Source organism: Panthera pardus, unplaced genomic scaffold (genome assembly GCF_024362965.1).
Source record: "Panthera pardus isolate Hobbes unplaced genomic scaffold, ASM2436296v1 HiC_scaffold_27, whole genome shotgun sequence".
Taxonomy (NCBI): Eukaryota; Metazoa; Chordata; class Mammalia; order Carnivora; family Felidae; genus Panthera; species Panthera pardus.
The window spans coordinates 122361215-122380463 of NW_026526843.1; the positions used below are offsets into that span (position 1 = coordinate 122361215).

At 50.0% G+C, this 19249-nt stretch overlaps 2 protein-coding genes across 8 annotated transcripts in view; one reads left to right on the top strand and one right to left on the bottom strand.

The window, feature by feature from the left end:
• PUDP (pseudouridine 5'-phosphatase) overlaps positions 1–3648 on the bottom strand; it is a 463943-nt gene extending 460295 nt beyond the window's left edge. For 4 of the 5 annotated variants that reach the window (XR_002071974.2, XR_008418356.1, XR_008418357.1 and 1 more), the window contains exon 1: positions 3472–3648. Coding sequence is in view for 1 of the 5 variants with exons in the window: in XM_019417777.2 (XP_019273322.1) it covers positions 3472–3541 (70 nt within the window). In the remaining 4 variants the exon portion in view is untranslated. The remainder of the gene's footprint in view (positions 1–3471) is intronic. The other variant, XM_019417777.2, reaches the window with a different exon arrangement.
• STS (steroid sulfatase) overlaps positions 2787–19249 on the top strand; it is a 155639-nt gene continuing 139176 nt past the window's right edge. The window contains exon 1 of one of the 3 annotated variants that reach the window (XM_019417774.2): positions 2787–3043. The gene's annotated coding sequence lies outside the window, so the exon portion shown is untranslated. Of the gene's footprint in view, positions 3044–3262; positions 3503–16397; positions 16517–19249 lie in introns of those variants that run through there. The other 2 variants (XM_019417775.2, XM_019417776.2) reach the window with 2 other exon arrangements.

Genomic DNA, 19249 nt, shown 5'->3' on the forward strand with positions numbered 1-19249 from the left:
CAAATTTTAGGTGGACGCGTTTGACCACTAACACCAGGCACAAACTTGAGGAGGACGCAGTTCAGATCTACTAGAAAGTGTCACCGATGGGGACAGTTTAGCAGCATCGGCCCATACTTGGTTTGCTTTGTTAGCAATGGCCAGTTTTCTCCAACATGGTCTAGAGTCCACTCTTCCTAAAGGGTCCTTCCCCAGACCCCCGGCAGCATCTTATTCCAAAGTGAGAAACTCAGAGTCTGCGCTGCCTTGGGCGTGGGCTCTCCTCAGCTGCAAGGCCTTGGGCGTGGGCTCTCCTCAGCTGCAAGGCCTTGGACTGCCCTCCGAACTTCAGCTGACTTCTCTGCAAGGACGGAAGGAACCCAAGTTTCACCTAGCAAGGAGAGCTAAAGCCTGAGCACGTGCGGTCAGTTCCCAGAGGAGCAGGGCAGAAAGAATGTGAACGTACCAGAGCACGGCTGCCCCCACACCCAGCACGAGACCCCAGGGCACACAGCCAAGGGGGGGGGGGGGTTCCAAAATGTAGAGCATGCATGCGATGATTATCTCCAGCCAATGGGGATGCGTGTGCGTAGGGAGGCATCTTGACAATGCTTCGTTCGGCCCCTGCCTTCCTGAGGAAGTGTCACAACCCTGGTAGTGTCCAGATGATAGGGCACCACTGAGAAAAGAAGCTCCGATCTCCACTTAAAAAAAATCTCATACATGTTATGCAGGTCAGTTGGTCATGTGTGTTTTAGCGTTGCTGTGGGACGTTTTATGCAGGTCCTATTTCTAAGAGCACTGCTCTGCACAGCAAACTTCCTGTTTGCTAAAAGCGACAGGCTCCCCCCCACACACACACACTTTGCTCCTAATTTCAGTTTTTTACGAACCGGATAATCTTCCCCATCCAGAAGGCGAGACACCATTGAATACCTGTCATCTTCCTTCGAAATCTTGTCGTGGTTGATAAACAATTTCAGTCCCTTCTCCTCTTTCTCTAAATGGCATTTGAGAGACAAAACTATTACCTAGATCATAGTTGATTATTACCTTGTGTCAACAAAAACAGAATCCAAAAGTGTCGTTTCTATTGCAAAGGACAACAGTGTCATACATTTCAAACGTCCCAAATAGTACCTCGGTGTGGTCAACCTTTCCACAAAAATTTGTTTACTTCCTCATTCTCCTCTGATTAAACAAGCCTCCCCGCGGATATCAGCATTGCCTCCTGAAACTAATTGTTTTGAATCGCATTTCCCTGAGCACAGCAGTACAGGAGGCTAGGCTGACAAATGGAACTTGCAGGGGAAAATGCATTCACCGTGCTAACAAACCTACCGCAAAAGGACTCGTTACAAATGGACAGCACAGTGTGCTGCAAACAGCAGACAGACTGAATGAACTACACCAGCATAACTGACCAGACCGCACGAGACAGAGCAGTACATTTTGGAAAGCAGTGTCTTATACGAGACATTTTATAAAAAGAATGGAACGAGTGAATTTCTGAGGAGGTTCTGCAAAGCCTTACTTACTACCTCAAAGCAGAGTGAAATCTGAAAGAAGGGGCAGACACTAAGAGGGAAAAAAACCCAAAAAGGGCCATGTCTCATCTTCCCAAAGGACACTAATCCTTGCTTCTCTGACCAGTTCAAAGGCTTGGATGACGGTTGCAAAGGGCAAACCATTTCGCCTGGTGTAACTGGCAAGTGGAGACCCCTGCTCACAACTGCTCCTGCAGGTCCCGTGACAGAAGCCACATTCCTGGCTTCAGGGAGCAGCTATGTTTGCATCGGGAGTCGGACGTAAGCATGCAACTCATACAGAAGTTTAATAAATCACATTTTAACGAGACCTCTCAGTTTGCATTAATATTCATGAGACTCCCAGAACAGTTCTTTGGGCCTTTCATTAGAGGATAAGGAATTTATTTGACAACGTAAACTTCTTGACCACCTGAGCAGGAAAAGTCCTGTCTACCAACGATACTCATGAATCCCAGAAGGTTTCTGAAATGGAGTCATTTCAGATTTAGGAGCTACATGCACTGTTCTCTGCAATTGGTGACCTCTATGGGGATTTACTTATTTATTTATTTTATACATTTACGGGAATTAATCTGGTTTCAAAGTGCCTGTTTCTATTCTGTGGCTTAAAAAAAAAAAAAAAATCAGTCTTATTACTACTGAATCACCTAGCAATAGGACCAGTACAGAGGGCGAGGGGGGGTGCAGGGGGGAAGGACGTCATACTCACCGTTTAAGATGAACACATCATTTATATTTAGAATCAGATGGATCTGGAATCATTCCTCAGCTTTGTTCCTTATCCGCTGTGTGACCTTGGGCAAGTGACTTAACCTCTCTGAGTTGTATTGTTTATTAGTGAATGCACATATCCTCCTCTACAGGGTTCTAGGCTAAGAGCCCCTTAATGTATGCACACCTCCACCAGGTCAGCAGCCCACGTAAATTATGCAGGCATTTTTACAGTTCTGTGAGGGCTTCTGGAGGCTATGAGGTCAGAACACAGTAACTTAATACTGTCATGCAACAGGATGTGGAGGCTTTGGGCAGCCCTCAGGACAGTTGTCTCCGCATTTACGCACTGGGTGTTTGTCTTCTCTGAATTCTACCTGAACTTTTCACGGCAGGTGAACTTCCGGATGAGCATGGATTTCTCAGTCGAACCCCAGAGAGAGCACGTTGTAGAAGGATTGATAATCCCTGTGCTTTATCCAACTTTCAGGCCCTGGGGCTCAAAAGCAAGGTGGGGTGGAGTTCTTGCACAGCCAAGCCCCTCCCCAAGTGATGTTGGAGCCGAAGGTCACTCCGGGCAGCCAGGCCACTTAAGAGGACTCGTCCGCCTCCGCAGTCCTGGCATTTGAGGCTGGATAATGTGTCGTGGCGTGGGGCGCTCCGGTGCGCCGCGGGAGCCCCAACAGCACGCCCGGCCTGTAGCCCCCCCGATTCTAGCAACATCCCCCTCTACCTAGGTGCCCCCCAACGCCTCCAGACGTTCCGGCTTGAGGACCCCTGCCCCGTGGGATGCTACAAGCAAGGTGCGTGCACCTCGGCGCCCACGCCGACGGCCCCCGGGAGCAGGCCGGCAGGGACCCTCCAGGCTGGTGCGCACGTGGGGAAATTGAGGCAGGGCGGCGCTCCCGGCAAGCACAGCGGGAAGGACCCTTCACTCCCGCGCGGTGGTCTCCGAGCGCCGCCCCCACGCGCGCCGCCCCCCCCGCACACGCACTCCATCCCCACGCGCGGCGCGGCCACCGGAAGTAGTGCCCCGGGCGGCGTCGACACTGCAGCCCCGCGCGCGGCCGGCCTGACATGGCCCCGGCGCTCCCGCCGCCGCTGCCCGCCTGGGGGTCCCAGACTCGGCCCCGCCGCCGCCCTCGGGCCTGAAAGCCTGCGCCCCCCCCTACCCCCACCGCCCGCGTCCTCCCCGGACAGCCCTCGCGGGTGGCGGCCGCAGGCTACCCACCAAGAAGGAGGCCGTCCATGTCAAAGAGCAGGTGGGTGACGGGCCGCGGCGGGGGTACGGAAGCCGCCATTGTGCCGGCGTCACGGCCAGGTAGGGGCGGAGAGAGGTGCGCGCGCCCGCCGCCCCGCGCCCGCGCGCCCCAGGCCTCCGCGCGAGCCCGGAGCCGCTCTGCGCACGCGCGCCCCGAGCCTCCGAGCCCTGAGCCGCTACCGTGCACGCGCGCTCCGAGCCACCCTGCACGTCCCGAGCCTCACTGCGCACGCGCGCCTCTGGCGGTCTCTGGCGAGTCATCGAGTGCGCGCTCCGAGCCGCGCACGCGCGCTTCCGTCTCTCCTCTGTGTCGCGCGCGCGCGTCTAAGAGGGTCACCCAGTCTCTGCCGAGGAGCCGGAATGCGGCACGGGCGGGCACGAGTTTGGCCGCATACACCCCCGCAAACGGGGCAGCGCAGCGACTACCTGCCGGTGTGGGGGCAGATGCAGGACGAGATTGGAAAGGGTGGGAGGACGGAGGGAGAGCCTCGAAGGATGGTCCCTGGGGCAGTTGCGGGGAGGGCCGTAGAGGTGCTCAGGCGGGCATCACCGCGAGCCACCCGGTAAACGTGGAGCCAGATGGCCTGGTTATGCAGCCGTCCGAGCCTTGATTGGTCGTCCCGGGACCCTCGCAGATTTCCCCTTTCTGTTTCGCGCGCCATCCGCCCCCTGGGCCCCGCCTGGCGCATGCGCAATGGCCAGCGGGTCTGCGGTCCCCCTGGCTTCATCACCGACAGAGCTTCCCCAGCTGGTGCGTCCTCCCAAAATCAGCCGAAAACGATCAGAGAGGAAACGGAGGAAGCAAAATTAGGGATGTGCCTTGCCGCCTTCGCCTGCTCATGCTTCACCTGCCTTTGTGGCTCTGAGGTTTTTTGGTTTTTTGGTTTTTTAAACCTTTTGCATTCTTTCTGAATGCAACCTGGAAATAATTTTGTTTTTCTTTTTGGCCACGATCAAAGATACCTTTATGTGTCCGTTTCTGTTTAGTGTTGGTTGGCGTTGCATATGCATATTTAAGCATAAGGATAGGGCCTCTTTAAGGAAGCCGAACTTAGAAAGTTCCAGAGACTGTAAGACCTTAAGGGTATATTTCTGGTGAAGTGCAAAAAGTCCGGTGTGACTTGCGTGGATTGGGTAAGCAGAGCAAGAGGATAGGCTAGGAGTCTCTGTGCATCGCTTTCCTTGGGCATGAAAGATGGATGTTTAAGGAGACACGCGGGTCAAGCAATCCCTTAGTACTAGCAAATAGTGTATATTCAGTTAATTCGTGTCTTTTTAGAGCTGTTGCTGTGACAGGTTATGATTTCTTTTTGAGGACAGAGAAGGCAGTTCAATCAGTTAGTGAGGGGACTGTGCTCAGCTGCTGTACCAAAGAGGCTGGGTGGCCTGAACAACACACATATGTGGCCTTAGAGATCTGGAAGCCAGGGGTTGGAGAACAAACAGCCAACAGGGGTCAATGCCTTCGGAGACATTGAGGACAGGATTGTTCCGGGCCTCTCCTTGGCTTGTACGTGGTCTTCTTATGTCTTTATATCATCTCTCTGTGGGTCTGTTTCTGTGTCCAAATTTCCCCTTTGTATGATGATTCCAGCTGTAAGGGATTACCTATCCTAATGACCACGTTTTAATTTGATTATCTATGTAAAGACTCTGCCTTCAAATAAGATGATCTTCTGAGCCTCCTAGGGGTTAGGACTCCAACATTATATGTGTAATATATAGACACACGTGTATACGTCACTGCAGTTGCAGAGGGACAGGGAAGTTGCAGAGGGACAGGGAAGAGGGACAGGGAAGAGTCGTGTGGACTTCTCTCCACAGATGTAAAAATGTGATTCAAATAATTTTTTCTTTGAATTTCATATATCTCTTGGATATGATGGAAGATATCCCTTCATTTACAAAAACAAAAGAAAAAAAAAACCCAGAAACAGATCCCAAGAACCGTCATGTTTGTGACAAGCTAGATTGGGGGAAAAAAAAAATGAAAACAGGTTCACACCTGAAGTGGTTTCGACGCACGTAACTAAATGCACTTTGATGCTTCTTCTCCTAACAGTCAAGGATAGAAACAGAGCTTCTGGGGAGAGAGAGAGGATGAATTTCCTTTCACAAATTACAATTTATGTTTGCAAAATTGTGTTTTCCCCGTGGGATGATGTCTTACTTTTCCCGACAAGTTTAAAATGCGGCAGACGATCCAATCAACTGTAGTGCGGTGGTGTCCAAAACACATCCACAAGTGATCGTACAGATTGAAAATCAGGATCCTCTCCCACACGATGAACATGCATGCTAAAGCAAAAACGATAGATATGTCTCAGCTTATCTCAGCTTCCTCGTCTTGCTGTCTTGCTTTTTCTGTCCGTGTGTTTGCTCTCTGTGTCGTATCTGGAAAGGCGCTTGTCATCCAAGTCCCGTTTGGAAACCCACCGAGCCCTGCGGTTCACCCTGGGCGGCTCTCGTTTCCTTCCCCGGCTCCGACCCGGTCCCGGGGAGCCTGAGGCTGATGGATGGTGCCCTTTCTGCAGGTTGCCTGTGCGGGGCCCTGCAGCAGCTGGGGGGGGCCAGGGCTGGGTCTCAAAAAGATGTGTGGAGGGAAGCCTTGAGGGACACTGGAGGTCCCTGTTGGCAGCACTAGCCAAGCCTGTGGAGAGTTTGGAGAGCCCAAGGCGCCCTCTCCCACTGCAAGGTTCCTTGCACGGCTTAACATTCCTTTAGCTGGAGAACTGGCCTGGGAGTGGCTTCAGACATAACGATGGAGCAGTGAAGGGCATATATCAAAGTACGCGTATCTTTTCACATATGCGTGTGCAAACATACTTTTGTACTTTATTATATGTTGTGTGCTTTATATTCTTTATGGATTGGTGCGCATCTGTGCATCAAGTCTATTAAGTTATATGTAGTTTTTTGTATTCAGTAAGATCAAACTCTAAACAGCACACGGTAATAAAAACTTAAGCACCGAAGACCTCCCGAGTGAGTCCTAAGGGTAGTGGACTGTCTCCGTCAGAGACTTATAAATTCTTTGTGGACATTGCAGATGGGAGACCCTTCCTAAGAGGATGCTAGTCTGTTCTGGCCGCTGTAACAAAGTGTCACAGATGGGGGTGCTTAGACAGCAGACATTTGTCCCTCACAGTTCTGGAGGCCCCAAATCAAGATCAGGATGCTGACGGATTGGGTTCCTGCTGACAGCCTGCTTCTTGGTTCATAGGTGGCTGTTTTGTCTCTCTGTCCTCATGTGGGTGGAGGTGGGGGCTCTGATGCCTATTCTTATAAGCTCAGTAATCCCATCATGGGGGGCTCCATCATGATCTCATCAAAAGCTGATTAATCATTATATTAATATGTCACACGTGTATGTTGTGAAGTCTGTATACATTACTGCATGTGTTTTATACATAGTATATATTTAGTAAATTTAAAAAAAATTGTTTTTAATTTATATTTGAGAGACAGAGATAGAGCATGAGTGGGGGAGGAGCAGAGAGAGAGGGAGACACAGAATCTGAAGCAGGCTCCAGGCTCTGAGCTGTCAGGACAGGGCCCGACGTGGGGCTCGAACTTGTGATCTGTCAGATCATGACCTGAGCCAAAGTCTGACTCTTAAGTGACTGAGCCGCCCAGGCGCCCCTATATTACTTTAGTAAATTAGCAGAACCTAAGAGGGGGTCCTGGGAACCTCGAATCTATAGCAGCTCCGTCAGAGGCTCTGGTGACAACCTCTCCCTGCTAGGGCCATCTAATTTGATGGTAGCAGGAACAGCGTTGGAGACTTCCCTGTGACTTCCCCTGTGAGATCCGATGCTGACTCCAGGTATGTGTGTCAGCATTGGGTTTAACGGCAGGACACCCACCTGGTGTTAGATTTGTGGGAAAACCCACAAATAGGCGTTGGTGTCAGAATCGTGGTCTCCAGTGTCTTCCCTCCAAGTACCGCCCCACTGGAGATTCAGGCTTCATCCTATGAATTTGGGGGGGGGGGAGGAACCCCCAACATCCAGTCCATCGTAGAGTGTTACCATTTCCTTTGCCATCCAGTTATATTCCGGTTTGATAAGTCACGCCCTTGGTTACTTGGCTGGGGACAGATGACTGAACGCGCTGGTTTACGGCTGTAACGATCACCCAGACATGCCTCCGAAGACTGGAAGGCAGCCCTGTGTAGACCTCCACACCGCAGTGTGCACGCGGGTTTGTTTTCCCTCCGAGGTGGGCGTGAGCCAGATAGCACAGCGAGGGAAGGCTCGCGCATGTTCGAGGAGACTTTCAGGTGGCTTCCTGGGCCCTCGCGTGTGCATAGAGATGCAGTGAAGTAAGTGTAGGAACCGCTCGCCTGCGTACCCCTGGTCCGGAATCGCCACCCCCCCCCCCCCCCGTGCTCTGTTGATATCTGGGACAGGGAAAGTTGACGTGGGCCGAATCGTGATTTCCAAAAGTCATGGGGTGAAGTCCCAGCCCCCAGCACCTCAGAATGCGGCCGAATTCGGAGACGGAACCACTCGCCTGCGTACCTGGGCTTCTAGCCCGTGGTCCTTAGTGATGGCAGATGTGGCAGATGGGCACAATCCTTCTGTGTGGTGGGGGCCGTCCTGTGCGCCGTAGGCTTTTAACAGCATCCCTGGTCTCCTCCCGGTAGATGCCAGCCGCACCTCGCAGTACTTGTGTCTGTCCGTCTGTGTCTGTCTGTCTACCTATCCATGAAGCCGTCCCTCCAGCCGCACATCCATCCACGCATCCACACACACGTATGTGCATGCACATCCTGGCGTCCCGTTCTGGAGTCCAGCCGCGTAGGGAAGCAGGAGGGCGGGTTCCGATGTTCAGAAGTCCTGGCCCGTACGCGCAGTACCTTTGAGCCTAGGTAGACTCCCATCGACTCCAGGAACTCACGACCCCGTGGGAAGAGCTCGCTGACCGGGATTCGAGAGGGAGAACGCGGAGAACCCGCTCCCTGTACCGCTAAGAAATCTCACGAGTTCATTCTTAGAACAAAAACATGTGCCTGGCCTGGGAGTAGGGAACTGGGGGCCCCTCGCTGGGGAGGCCTTGGGTTTGCTTCTCTCCCTGCTCCCCTGGTTTCTGCATAAGCCAGGCAGCCCTGGACTGAGGCTTGAGCTCCGTGAATGGCTGACCTAGCCGCTCGTGGCGTCTTTCCTCTGGGATGTGGTTGGTTGGTTTGTGGAGAGGGCCGTGACTGTTGACCTTCTTGGCCATCAGAGTACAGTCGCAAGGACTCACCTCCGCGAGAGAAGCCAAGCTTCCTCCCGGCACCGGAAGACAACTGAGGTGGCCCATGGCACAGCAGTGTCAGCCTCACGTGGGGTCTGGCCACAAATGCACAACCGGAGGCCCCACCCAGACCTACTGAATCAGCCGGGTGGCCGAGGCCACTGACCCCCAGCTGGGGTATGCCGGGCACTGCACTGTGGTATGGGAGCTCCACCTGATATGAGGATCTCTGCTGGCGATTTTTTTATGTGAAAGTGTGGGAAACATGCCAGACCTTGTTAGGGTCTATTATCTGCGTGGACGCTGGTGGGTGATCCCCACGGTGGGTGGTCACGTATCCCGGTCAGCTTTCCCAGTGTCTTGGGAGACGACAAGAGGGTGGGATCTGTGCCTTCGACTTATTTTACTTGAATTCAGGCTAATGCAATGTATGTTTTAGGGTTAAATGTATTTACAGGTTATTTATTTCATTTATTTAAATGTTTGTTTACCTTGAGAGACACAGCATGCAGATGAGCAGGGGAGGGGCACAGAGAGAGAAGGAGAATTGCAAGCAGGCTCCGCATTGTCAGCACAGAGCCCAACGTGGGGCTTGACCCCATGAACCACAACGTCATGACCTGAGCCGAAATCAAGACTTGGATTCTTAACTGACCCCCAAGGCGCCCCTATTTATTTCACTTTTAAACCAACCCTCACAAAATGGAAAAAGGGCTTAAAGAAACTTCTATCAGGAAAGTGAAATGCCAGTCCATGTTAATGGCAAGGAAACGTAACTTCCAGCATGAACTTTATAGCACTCATGAATGAGAAAAAAACACACATCGCATTGGTACATAAATAGATGTCACTCATCTAAAATTGTATGTATACAGGGTGCCTGGGTGGCTCCGTCCGTCCGGCATCTGACTTCGGCTCAGGTCACGATCTCATGGTTCGTGCATTCAAGTCTCACGTCAGGCTCTGTGCTGACAGCTCAGGCTGACAGCCTGCTTCAGATTTTGTGTCTTCCTGTCTCTCTGCCCCTCTCCCGCTTACTCTCTCTCAAAAATAAATAAAAACATTAAAAAAATAAAATAAGATAAAATTGTATCTTACAGAGAGGATGAATGCTCAAACATTGGGGAGATGGGAAGTGCGTGGTCAAACCCTAGCCTGTTTTTCTCTCTGCCTCGGTGACTGGACACGACCATGGACATCTGAGGGAGGGGCCTGAGGTTCATTGTGCCCCCCTGGTAGGAGCCTCGTTCACCACTGGGATCCATGGCACTACACAAGGTCTCCTGCCCTCCCTCTCTCCCTCTTACCTTCCATCTCTTGTTTTGTTTTGTTTTGTTTTGTTTTGTTTTGTTTTGAGAGAGAATGCGTGCACACAGATGTACCACACACACAGTTGCACAAGTGGGGGAGGGTTGGAGAGTTAGAGGGACAGAGGATCCCAAGCAGGCTCTGTGGTGACGGCAGACGGCCCCATATGGGGCTCGAACTCATGAATCGTGAGATTGTGCCCTGAGCTGAATTCAGATGCTTCACAAACTGAGCCCCCCGGGCTCCCCTCATTTTAAATTCTCTCCCTCTTGATTTTTGCCTCTGACTTAATCCTCTGGCAGGGGGCCCTCCCTCCAGGACAGGTTAGGGGTAGGTGTGCCCATGGTGGATGTGCCTAATGATGCAAGAGCAGACACCATTAACTCATTTATATATAAGAATAATTAACTGCTTTCCCAGTGAGGTTGTTGAGATGGTTTATAAAGTAGCGAGCACATCCCAGTCGCTGGGGAGGCCTGGTGGCTTTTACTACACATGTTATGAAACAGCAAGCCAATTTTAACCGCGAATACCCAGTCATTCTTTAATGTGGACCCTGAGCACCTGTCTTGTGTACACATCGCTGAACACTGAGTGGGGCCCCATGCATCTTGTATAAACTGCCACAGAGGATCAAAGCCTTCCCGACCAGCCAGCAGTGTTATCAGAGCAGTTGGATGCAAGGTGTGTGCTCTCGCAGGTGAGGCTGGGGACAGAGTCTGTCCTTGGGGAGGAGATTCAGCACGGGGGGGGCCCGGGCACCCCTCCTGTGATCTGGGGGGAAGAGACAGAAGGAAGCAAGATGCCAGCATCACCAGGCGGCTCAGTCAGTTAAGTGTCAGGTCAGACTCTTTGTTTTGGCTCAGGTCGTGATTGTCAGGTTCCGTGGGTTCAACCCTCGCATCTGGCTCTGCGCTGGCAGCTCGGAGCCTGCTTGGGATTCTCTGTCTCCTCTCTCTGCCCCTCCTCCGCTTGCACTGTCTCTCTCTCAAAATAAATGGATAAAGTTAAAAAAAGATAATCTTTTGAGAAAAGTAAACACTGTATATATATTTTTTCTTCCCTTGTGCAGTTTATTTTTTTAATTTTTTTTTAACGTTTATTTATTTTTGAGACAGAGAGAGACACAGCATGAACGGGGGGAGGGTCAGAGAGAGAGGGAGACACAGAATCCGAAACAGGCTCCAGGCTCTGAGCGGTCAGCACAGAGCTCGACGCGGGGCTCGAACTCACGGACCGCGAGATCATGACCTGAGCCGAAGTCGGATGCTTAACCGACTGAGCCACCCAGGCGCCCCTTCCCTTGTGCAGTTTAGATGCAAATCCACAAGGGCATTGTTGGGGAGGAAGAATTTTACTCTGCCCTTCGTAGATTCTTCCAGCTGGTCTGAGAGTTAAATTGACATGAGACATATTAACAGGAGAAAATCAAATTTAATTTCGTAGGTACAGGAACACCATGTACGTGAGGGGTTCCAGGTCAGAAAGGTAAAACGAGGTATCTATGCCATCCTGAGCTAAGGAGTGGGATGGTGTCCTCAAAGGAGAAGGCAAATCATGGGGCAGTAAGAACATGTTCAGTAATTAGATGTTTGCCCTTCCACACAGATGGGCATTCAGATAAAATTCATCGCTGATAATAACTCTCATTCTGAGAAAGAGCCCTAGTTTAGATCCTTGTAGGTGGTTATGGGAGGGGTGAAAGCTGCTCTTGAGCCTGCGAGGTCTTGTCTGTCTCCAGCTCTAAACAGTCCATGTGCCAAGCTGACCCACTCTGGGGAGGCTTGCTCGGAACCCCTTCAGCAGCATCAGCAGTGCCTGACTGTGACCTTAGTAAAGTCGCAGCTCTTACCCTAGTCAGCCCCAGAGAAGCAGGTGTCCCCCTTTGCCAAGCTCCACCCTGCTCCTGGACAAACTGCAGCGAAGCAGATGGCAGGTGGGAGCAGACAGCTGGCTGCTGGCCTCCTCCTCTCCCTCCCCAAGCAGACAGGAGCCTGGAGGCGCCTGGGTGGCTCGGTTGGTTGAGCATCTGACTTCGGCTCAGGTCATGATCTCACGGTTTGGTTCATGAGTTCAAGCCGTGCATGGAGCTCTCTGCTGTCAACACAGAGCCTACGTCGGATCTTCTGTCCCCATCTCTCTGCCCCTACCCTGCTCGTACTCGCTCTCTCTCAAAAATAAACATTAAAAAAATTTTTTTTTTTTTTTAAAAGAAGACAGGAGCCTGGAATGGGCATGTGCCAAGCCATCCTTGCTAAATCCGTCAGTCACATGTTGTTGAGAAGGACTGTTCCTGGGGTCAGTGGTGGTGTTTTCACTTTTCTTTTTTTTAACACAGTTTTTCCCAAACACGTCACACACGCACTGTTGAAAAAGGAAGTAATATGTGTTAACTTGCATTAGGTTGGGTCCATCCCAGCACAGTTTTAGAAATGCCAGGCTGCTGTTATGATTACAGTCCAGGAAGACTCCAAAATTCTAACCACAGCTGTCCTGAAGCAATCTTTTAGTATGAGTTTGGGATCTGAGCACGTCAATGGGACACCCAACAGGTTGAGATAGCAGAATAAATCTACATAGTAAAACTGTACAGAATGAGAATCTTAAGTACCTCCCAGAGTGAAGATTCTAACAATCTTAGGAGCAATGGGATGTGTGTGTCTACATACAGACACACACATTTATGGTACGTACATAAATCATCTAGTTGTGTGTGTGTGAGTTTTTTTAAAAGTAATCTCTGTGCCCAGCATGGGGCTTGAACTCATGGCCCCAAGATGAAGAGTTGCACGCTCTGCTGACTGAGCCAGCCAGGTGTGTGTGTGTGTGTGTGTGTGTGTTTGAGACCGAGACAGAGAGCGAGCAGGGGAGGAGCAGAGAGAGAGAGAGAGAGAGAGATTGAGATTCCCAAGTAGCCTCCATGCTGTCAGCTCAGAGCCCAATGCGGGGCTGGGCAAACCATGAGATCATGACTTGAGCAGAAACCAGGTGAGCCATTCAGATGCCCCTTAAGAAACTGGAGGAAAGATGTATATAATTTAAATATGTTTAGCTTACATATACGCAGACGCGTATAAGTAATATATGCATTTATGGTTTTTAGAAACTGATGAATAAAATTCATTACATAGCATTTCAACAGACTTGATTTACACATACACATGCATTGAGTATGTAAATAGATACGTGTGTGGCTTTCAGAAACTTAAGAGGAAAGTTTTTTTGTATATAATGTGTATGTATGTATACGTAAAATAGCACAGACTTGAGAGTGGTATAATATTTTACAATATTTTGTTCTTTTGTGGCCACACTTCAAATGAATATGTATGTCGGCTGCCACTGTATTTAACATGGAAGGAGTAACACTTAAAAAGAATGTATTTCTGGGGCGCCTGGGTGGCTCAGTCAGTTAAGCATCCGACTTTGGCTCAGGTCATGATCTCATGGTTCGTGAGTTCCAGCCCCACATCGGGCTCTGTGCTGACAGCTCGGAGCCTGGAGCCTGCTTCGGATTCTGTGTCGCCCTCTCTCTCTGCCCCTCCCCCATTTGCTGTCTCCATCCCTCAAATAATGAATAAACGTTCAAAAAAAAAAAAAAACATTTAAAAGGATGTATTTCAGCTCTGTTTCCCAGGGCCATTTCCACTACTCTGCATGAACCTTAGAGGCAATCAGTTCCTGTGAGTCCTTCCTCCTGGACTAGACCACAATGCCATTTTAGGGAAGGTGACATCCAGGACTTAGTTTGGGGTTTAATGATAAAGCTTCAAACCCCGGAATGCGTTCTGCCAAAGAGAAGGTCACGATTAGTGCACAGGGCTAGTGAACACTGAGAAGTACGTGGTAAGGAGAGACCATAAGTTACCAAAAGCGCCTCCTGGAAACCACCCACAAATTCCCATCTTCCTCCGTTGTTCAGCCCCTGTCCATGTTACACATTCTGTGGGGGGCTTTCCTACGTGATTTTTGTGATGCCCGGTAACGTTCATGGTAATCGCAAGGAGGGTCTCAAGATGAGGGGTGGTTTAGCGTTTCTGGGCTTTTTGCAGGTGGTGGGTGCCTTGCTGGAGAATAGCTGAGCTCACCCCGAATGAACGCAGAGCTCAACGCACTGAACGCTATGTCACCATCGATAATACAACAGGAAAACTGAACGGTGATTCTGGGGCCCCAAGGCCTCTCCTCCCCATTTGGCTAAGAGGAGAACCCTTCCGTGAGCACCATGTTGCCTGTCCCAGTGGCCCGATTTGCATGGAGATGCTTCTTCCTTGATTCAGGGCCCTCATGACTGAGCTTTGGTCTTTATGCTCAGTCCTGGAGAATGAGTCTTTGCTTGCTGATGCCTGAATGACTGCGTCGTGCCCTAGTTCTGTGGGAGTCGAGAATTTTCCAGCAATGGTCTCTCCACTGGGCTGTTCCTCTATAGAGAGCCGAGTGAGACGGCACACCCAGTTTTGGGTGAGGGTTCCTCTGTGATGCCTCTGATGGGCAGACCAGTCAGAGCTGGGCCGTTGTCCCTAGTCGGTAACCTTGCCTGGAACATATTCTTCCTGCTGTGCGGAAAAGAGGGCTGGTGCTCAGAGAGGCTGAGTGCTTTCCTGAGGTCACACAGCTATCCGGTGCCAGAGTCAGAACTGAATTCATATCCCCTCGTTCTGAGGGGATATTTATTGTAGTGCTGTACTACATTGAGAGCATTGGTCGAGGGGCAAAGAAGTAAAGTGTCAGGGGAATCTTCGATGGAGGTAGCTGTAGTCGGGCCCTGTGGGATCTGGGCCCTGTAGCAGGGAAGGAGAAAGACCCATGAGAGGTTTGCAGATGCTTGCTCTTTGGGACTTCTTCTCGGGAGGACCTCTTTCGAGGACGACGAGGAGGGGGCTCCTATAGGAGCAGGCATCACTACCCCTGTCTCAGGAGTTGTGGATGGACAGGAATCGGCTGGGTGGCTCCCAAGAACCCGAGAGGATGCCCTTCAGAGGGAGGGTCCGTCTCCAGTCTGCCACCTGCAGCCATGTCTCAAATAGGACCCTTGAGAAGGGACCTCTCTGTCCCTGTGGCCCCACCTTGCCCTGCACACTCCAAGCCACGGGACTGTGGCAGCAGCTGGGGCAGGGTGCTGGGTCATAAATGAGAAAGCCAGCAGCCACCCTCCAGGACCACCAAGACCATGCTTTTGCATGGGGAGGGACTCATGTGGGAATTAAACCTGTAGAGTTTCAGCATTGCCGTAGACATTTCTTGGTGAGCTTTAAAGCATTCAGCGATTGGAAGCATCCCGGGGTGTGCTGGAGTTTTGACCGCTAGCTCGTATGAAACCTCTATCCATGTGCAAGTTTTATGGAGTCCCCAGGAGACCAGACGTCACCCAGTGACAATGTGTGGGTCGTGCTTATTCACAATAAGATATTGTTTCAGATTTCGGTGCGATATCATCTTGGGTTACCGTTAAGAATGGGAACTATGTTAGCACCTGCTGCATTATGTATGAATTCAGTGGGTGCCTACCAGGAGCCAGAGGCACACAAAATAATTACAAATGGGCAATGTTTTATTTATAGAGGTGGGATAATGAGCACAACTACTCAGAGTTCGGCTTTACCTTTTTTCTTCTTGTACACAAAACACGATGAATGATGGGAGGGGAGAAGGCAATCCTGGAAGCTGTTTTTCCTGAGGTTTGGTTTCCCCCAAGATATGGGAGATGAGAGTCCCTGCCCCTTTCGTCAGTGTTGAGGGCACACCTACCTGCTCGCCACCCATGAAGCCTGCTGCCGTCCTTGCTCAGCGCCCGAGCCTTGGTGTTGGCGACGGGCATGAATTCCTCGGGGCCCCGCGTGCCGTGTAGGCGGCTGGAACTCACCTAACAGACAGGCTTGGAGGGCCTGTGTGCATCAGGATGTGTACAGAGCATTCAAAACATCACCGTCGCCCGCGTCCCCAGGTCTTACTGCTGGAAGAACACGTCGGCACTTGTCCGCCCCCCTCCCGTAGCTCTGTTTCCTTGTCCCGCACTGACACATGAGGAATGCTGGCTGAACGTCTGGGGTTTCATTCCCCCCCCCCCACCCCCCGCACCTGCCAGCCGGTCAGTAAGGGTTGCAGGGAAGCATTCAGACCCGATACATGTTCTGAACGAAGTGAGACCTAGCACGTGAATACTCAGCTGGGGTCAGGAAGGGCAGTCTCCCTCTGATTTATATGTGAAACATGCGGGGTGGGAGGGAAGACAAGGGGAGAGATACGTGCAGTTAAATAACTTTTCTATGATCGATTCGCCAATCACCCCGCGATGACTGTCTGGCCGTACCTGGGCTGTCTCGTGATTATTCACAGCCCGGGAGCTCTGGGCTGGGTCCTGTCCAGCATGGCTCCTTCAAAAGCTGTGTGAGGTCCTTGGACGGAAGGTACAGTGTCAGAGTCTCCTGGCGAGAGAGCACCCTGTGGGGAAGCCTCAGAAGAACTGGTGAGTTGGATTGCTTTTTGATTTTGGTTTTGTTTTGTTTTGGATCTTCTGTGGGAATAATGAAAGTTGGTACACTCCTACCTGTTGTGTTACAGTTTTTAAAAAACCTGTAGGACCGCCTGGGAGGCTCAGTCAGTTAAGCGTCTGACTCTTGATTTCGGCTCAGGTCACGGTCTTGAGGTTCATGAGGTCGAGACCCTCATTGGACTCCATGTTTACAGTGCGGAGCCTGCTTGCTATTCTCTGTCTCCTTCTCTCTCTGCTCCTCCCCACTCCTCTCTCTCTCTCTCTCTCTCTCTCTCTCTCTCTCTCTCTCTCGCTGCCCCTCTTCCACTCACACCCACTCTCCCCATCACAAAATAAAATTAAAAAAAAAAAAAAAACCTGTAGAACCACCTACAAGAATTCATCTGTTTTCATTTTCATCTGCCCTGAAACAGGGAGGTCTTTCGGGAGAAGAAACTGATTGCCAAATAGTCTTTCTTTCTTTCTGGATTAAAGTGGTGGTTTGAAAACACACGCTTGATAAAAAGAATAATGGAGAGCCCAGAGGCAAGAAACCCAAGAGGAAATGAGCAAATAAAGAGGTGCATTTTGTGCTGTGCTTAAGTCAGAAGAGAAATTGAATTAACCTTATATATCAAAATATTAGGACCTGTGCTTCTGGGTTAGATAGAATGCGTGTAAATAAGATATATGTGCCATGAAGCACATGCCGTGAAATATTGGTATTCGTGTAAGCTTGCAAGTCTTTGCTTTCCTAAAGAGTAAATTTGAGGCATAGTCAAGAGCGGTTCTGCTCTTGTTTTAAGCTTTTTTAAATTTTGACATATTTATCTTTCATTTTAAGTGTACGACTACAAAATAATCTCTCATGAGCCCCTTGCATTGGTGTTTGGGGGGAAAAAAAAAAGGCAGAACACAGCTGATCCCAATTAGTAGATCCATTGCTTAACAGGCTGCATTGGTCTTGCTTTGGGTGGGGGCTTCATTACCCCAGTGTTGGACGTTATGTCCAGCTGTGTAGACTGTCTTTGCAAAGGAGGAGGGTTAAGCAATGAATGGCATGTGGCTGAGAAATTGACCGCTCTTTATTCTGAAGATTGGTATCAGTTACGGGAGATAAGCATCCGGAACAACGTGACCTTTGCAATGCCTGCCATACGTAATCTACCCATCATGGGTCAACAAAAATGCGTGATTTCCTTTTTTTCCCCAAAGAGCGGTGCTAGGACTTGCACGTAATGTCTTTCGGATAAACCTTCCATGCCGTTCTCTGAGTGAATGATCCTAGTTAATTACAACGTTCCGTACTTGCTTACTTCTTACGCAGGTAGCCACATTTGTCACATATGCATTGATTTCATCCTCTAAGTTAACCCTTGCAGGTTGAATTTGAGGGCCGATGAGAAGACTTGTCACTGGAGATGACGTCACTAAAAATGGTGAAATGCTTGTCAAAAGATTATTCCATCCTACAGTTATTTACGATAGGCACTTTTTGTCTCTACAAATGCATGATAGCACCTGACAGACTATCCCTATGAATTGGTGTCTACAGTGACACTAATATTTACCAAGTGAGAAATTGCCCCATTTTCATTTATACTGAGATTAAAACATAATGACGGATGATATCAGGATCCAGAAATGTAAATGCTTTCAGTGCATTAAAAAAAAAAACACAAAAAAAACGCTCCTTCTATTTACATTTAAAACTAAAGAATAAATGTCAGGCATTGCTTAAAAGGCTTATTGAAATATGGGGCACCTGGGTGGCTCTGTTGGTTGGGTGTCCAACTTCAGCTCAGGTCATGATCTCATGATTTGTGGGTTCAAGCCCCACATCGGGCTCTGTACTGACAGCTCAGAGCCTGAAACCTGCTTCCAATTCTGTGTCTCCCTCTCTCTCTGCCCCTCCTCAGCTCACACTCTGTCTCTTTCAAAAATAAATAAATGCTAAAAATATATATATATTTAAAAAAAAAAGGCTGATTGAAATAAACATTAAAAGTTTCTGGGAAAAACTCTAAAAACTCTTCTCCAGAGCACTCTCTATCTCTATTGTTTTGTTTGTATCTTGTCCTCTCATTAAAATTCCTACCTTGTTTGGAAATTAACCCTGTAAAACTTGGCTGCTGAGTCAACAATCCCTTACCTAGCACCCTTGGGATTCAGGTAATGAAATATGTTGCAATCGTGAAACACAAGTCCAGTCTTACCCAGAGGGTTGTCCACGTGGGAAAACACTCTGTGTAAATACTGCGGGTGCCAATGTCAATAATAATTAAGTGCTTATTATGAGGAGGAAGTGCAGACCAGAGAGTCACTTTGGGCTCAGTGTAGCGCCTTTGACTTTCCACTCTGGCAGAAAGCATGGAGGTGAGGCAGAGGGGGTCCAGGGTCCTCTGTTCCTCTTAGTGGCTCCAGGACTGGGGGATGTCTCATCCAGAGACAGACGCAGGACTGGGATGTCCCCTTTTGCAAGTAATGTGTCCACCCCGGGGTTTCTCGGTTGCAGCCCTGGAAGGTTCATTGCCATAGGGACTGACCTGTCTTTGCAGGATGTTTACTCTCTACCCATCAGCATCCTGTTCAGCGTGGACAGGTTTTCTCAGCTGCCACCTTACAGATACACAGCTCTTTGTCCATAACCAACAAGAACAAAGACAAAAGGATGGGAAGCCAGGCTCTTGGGGAAACTTATTTTTGGCAGTTCTGCACCAATGGACG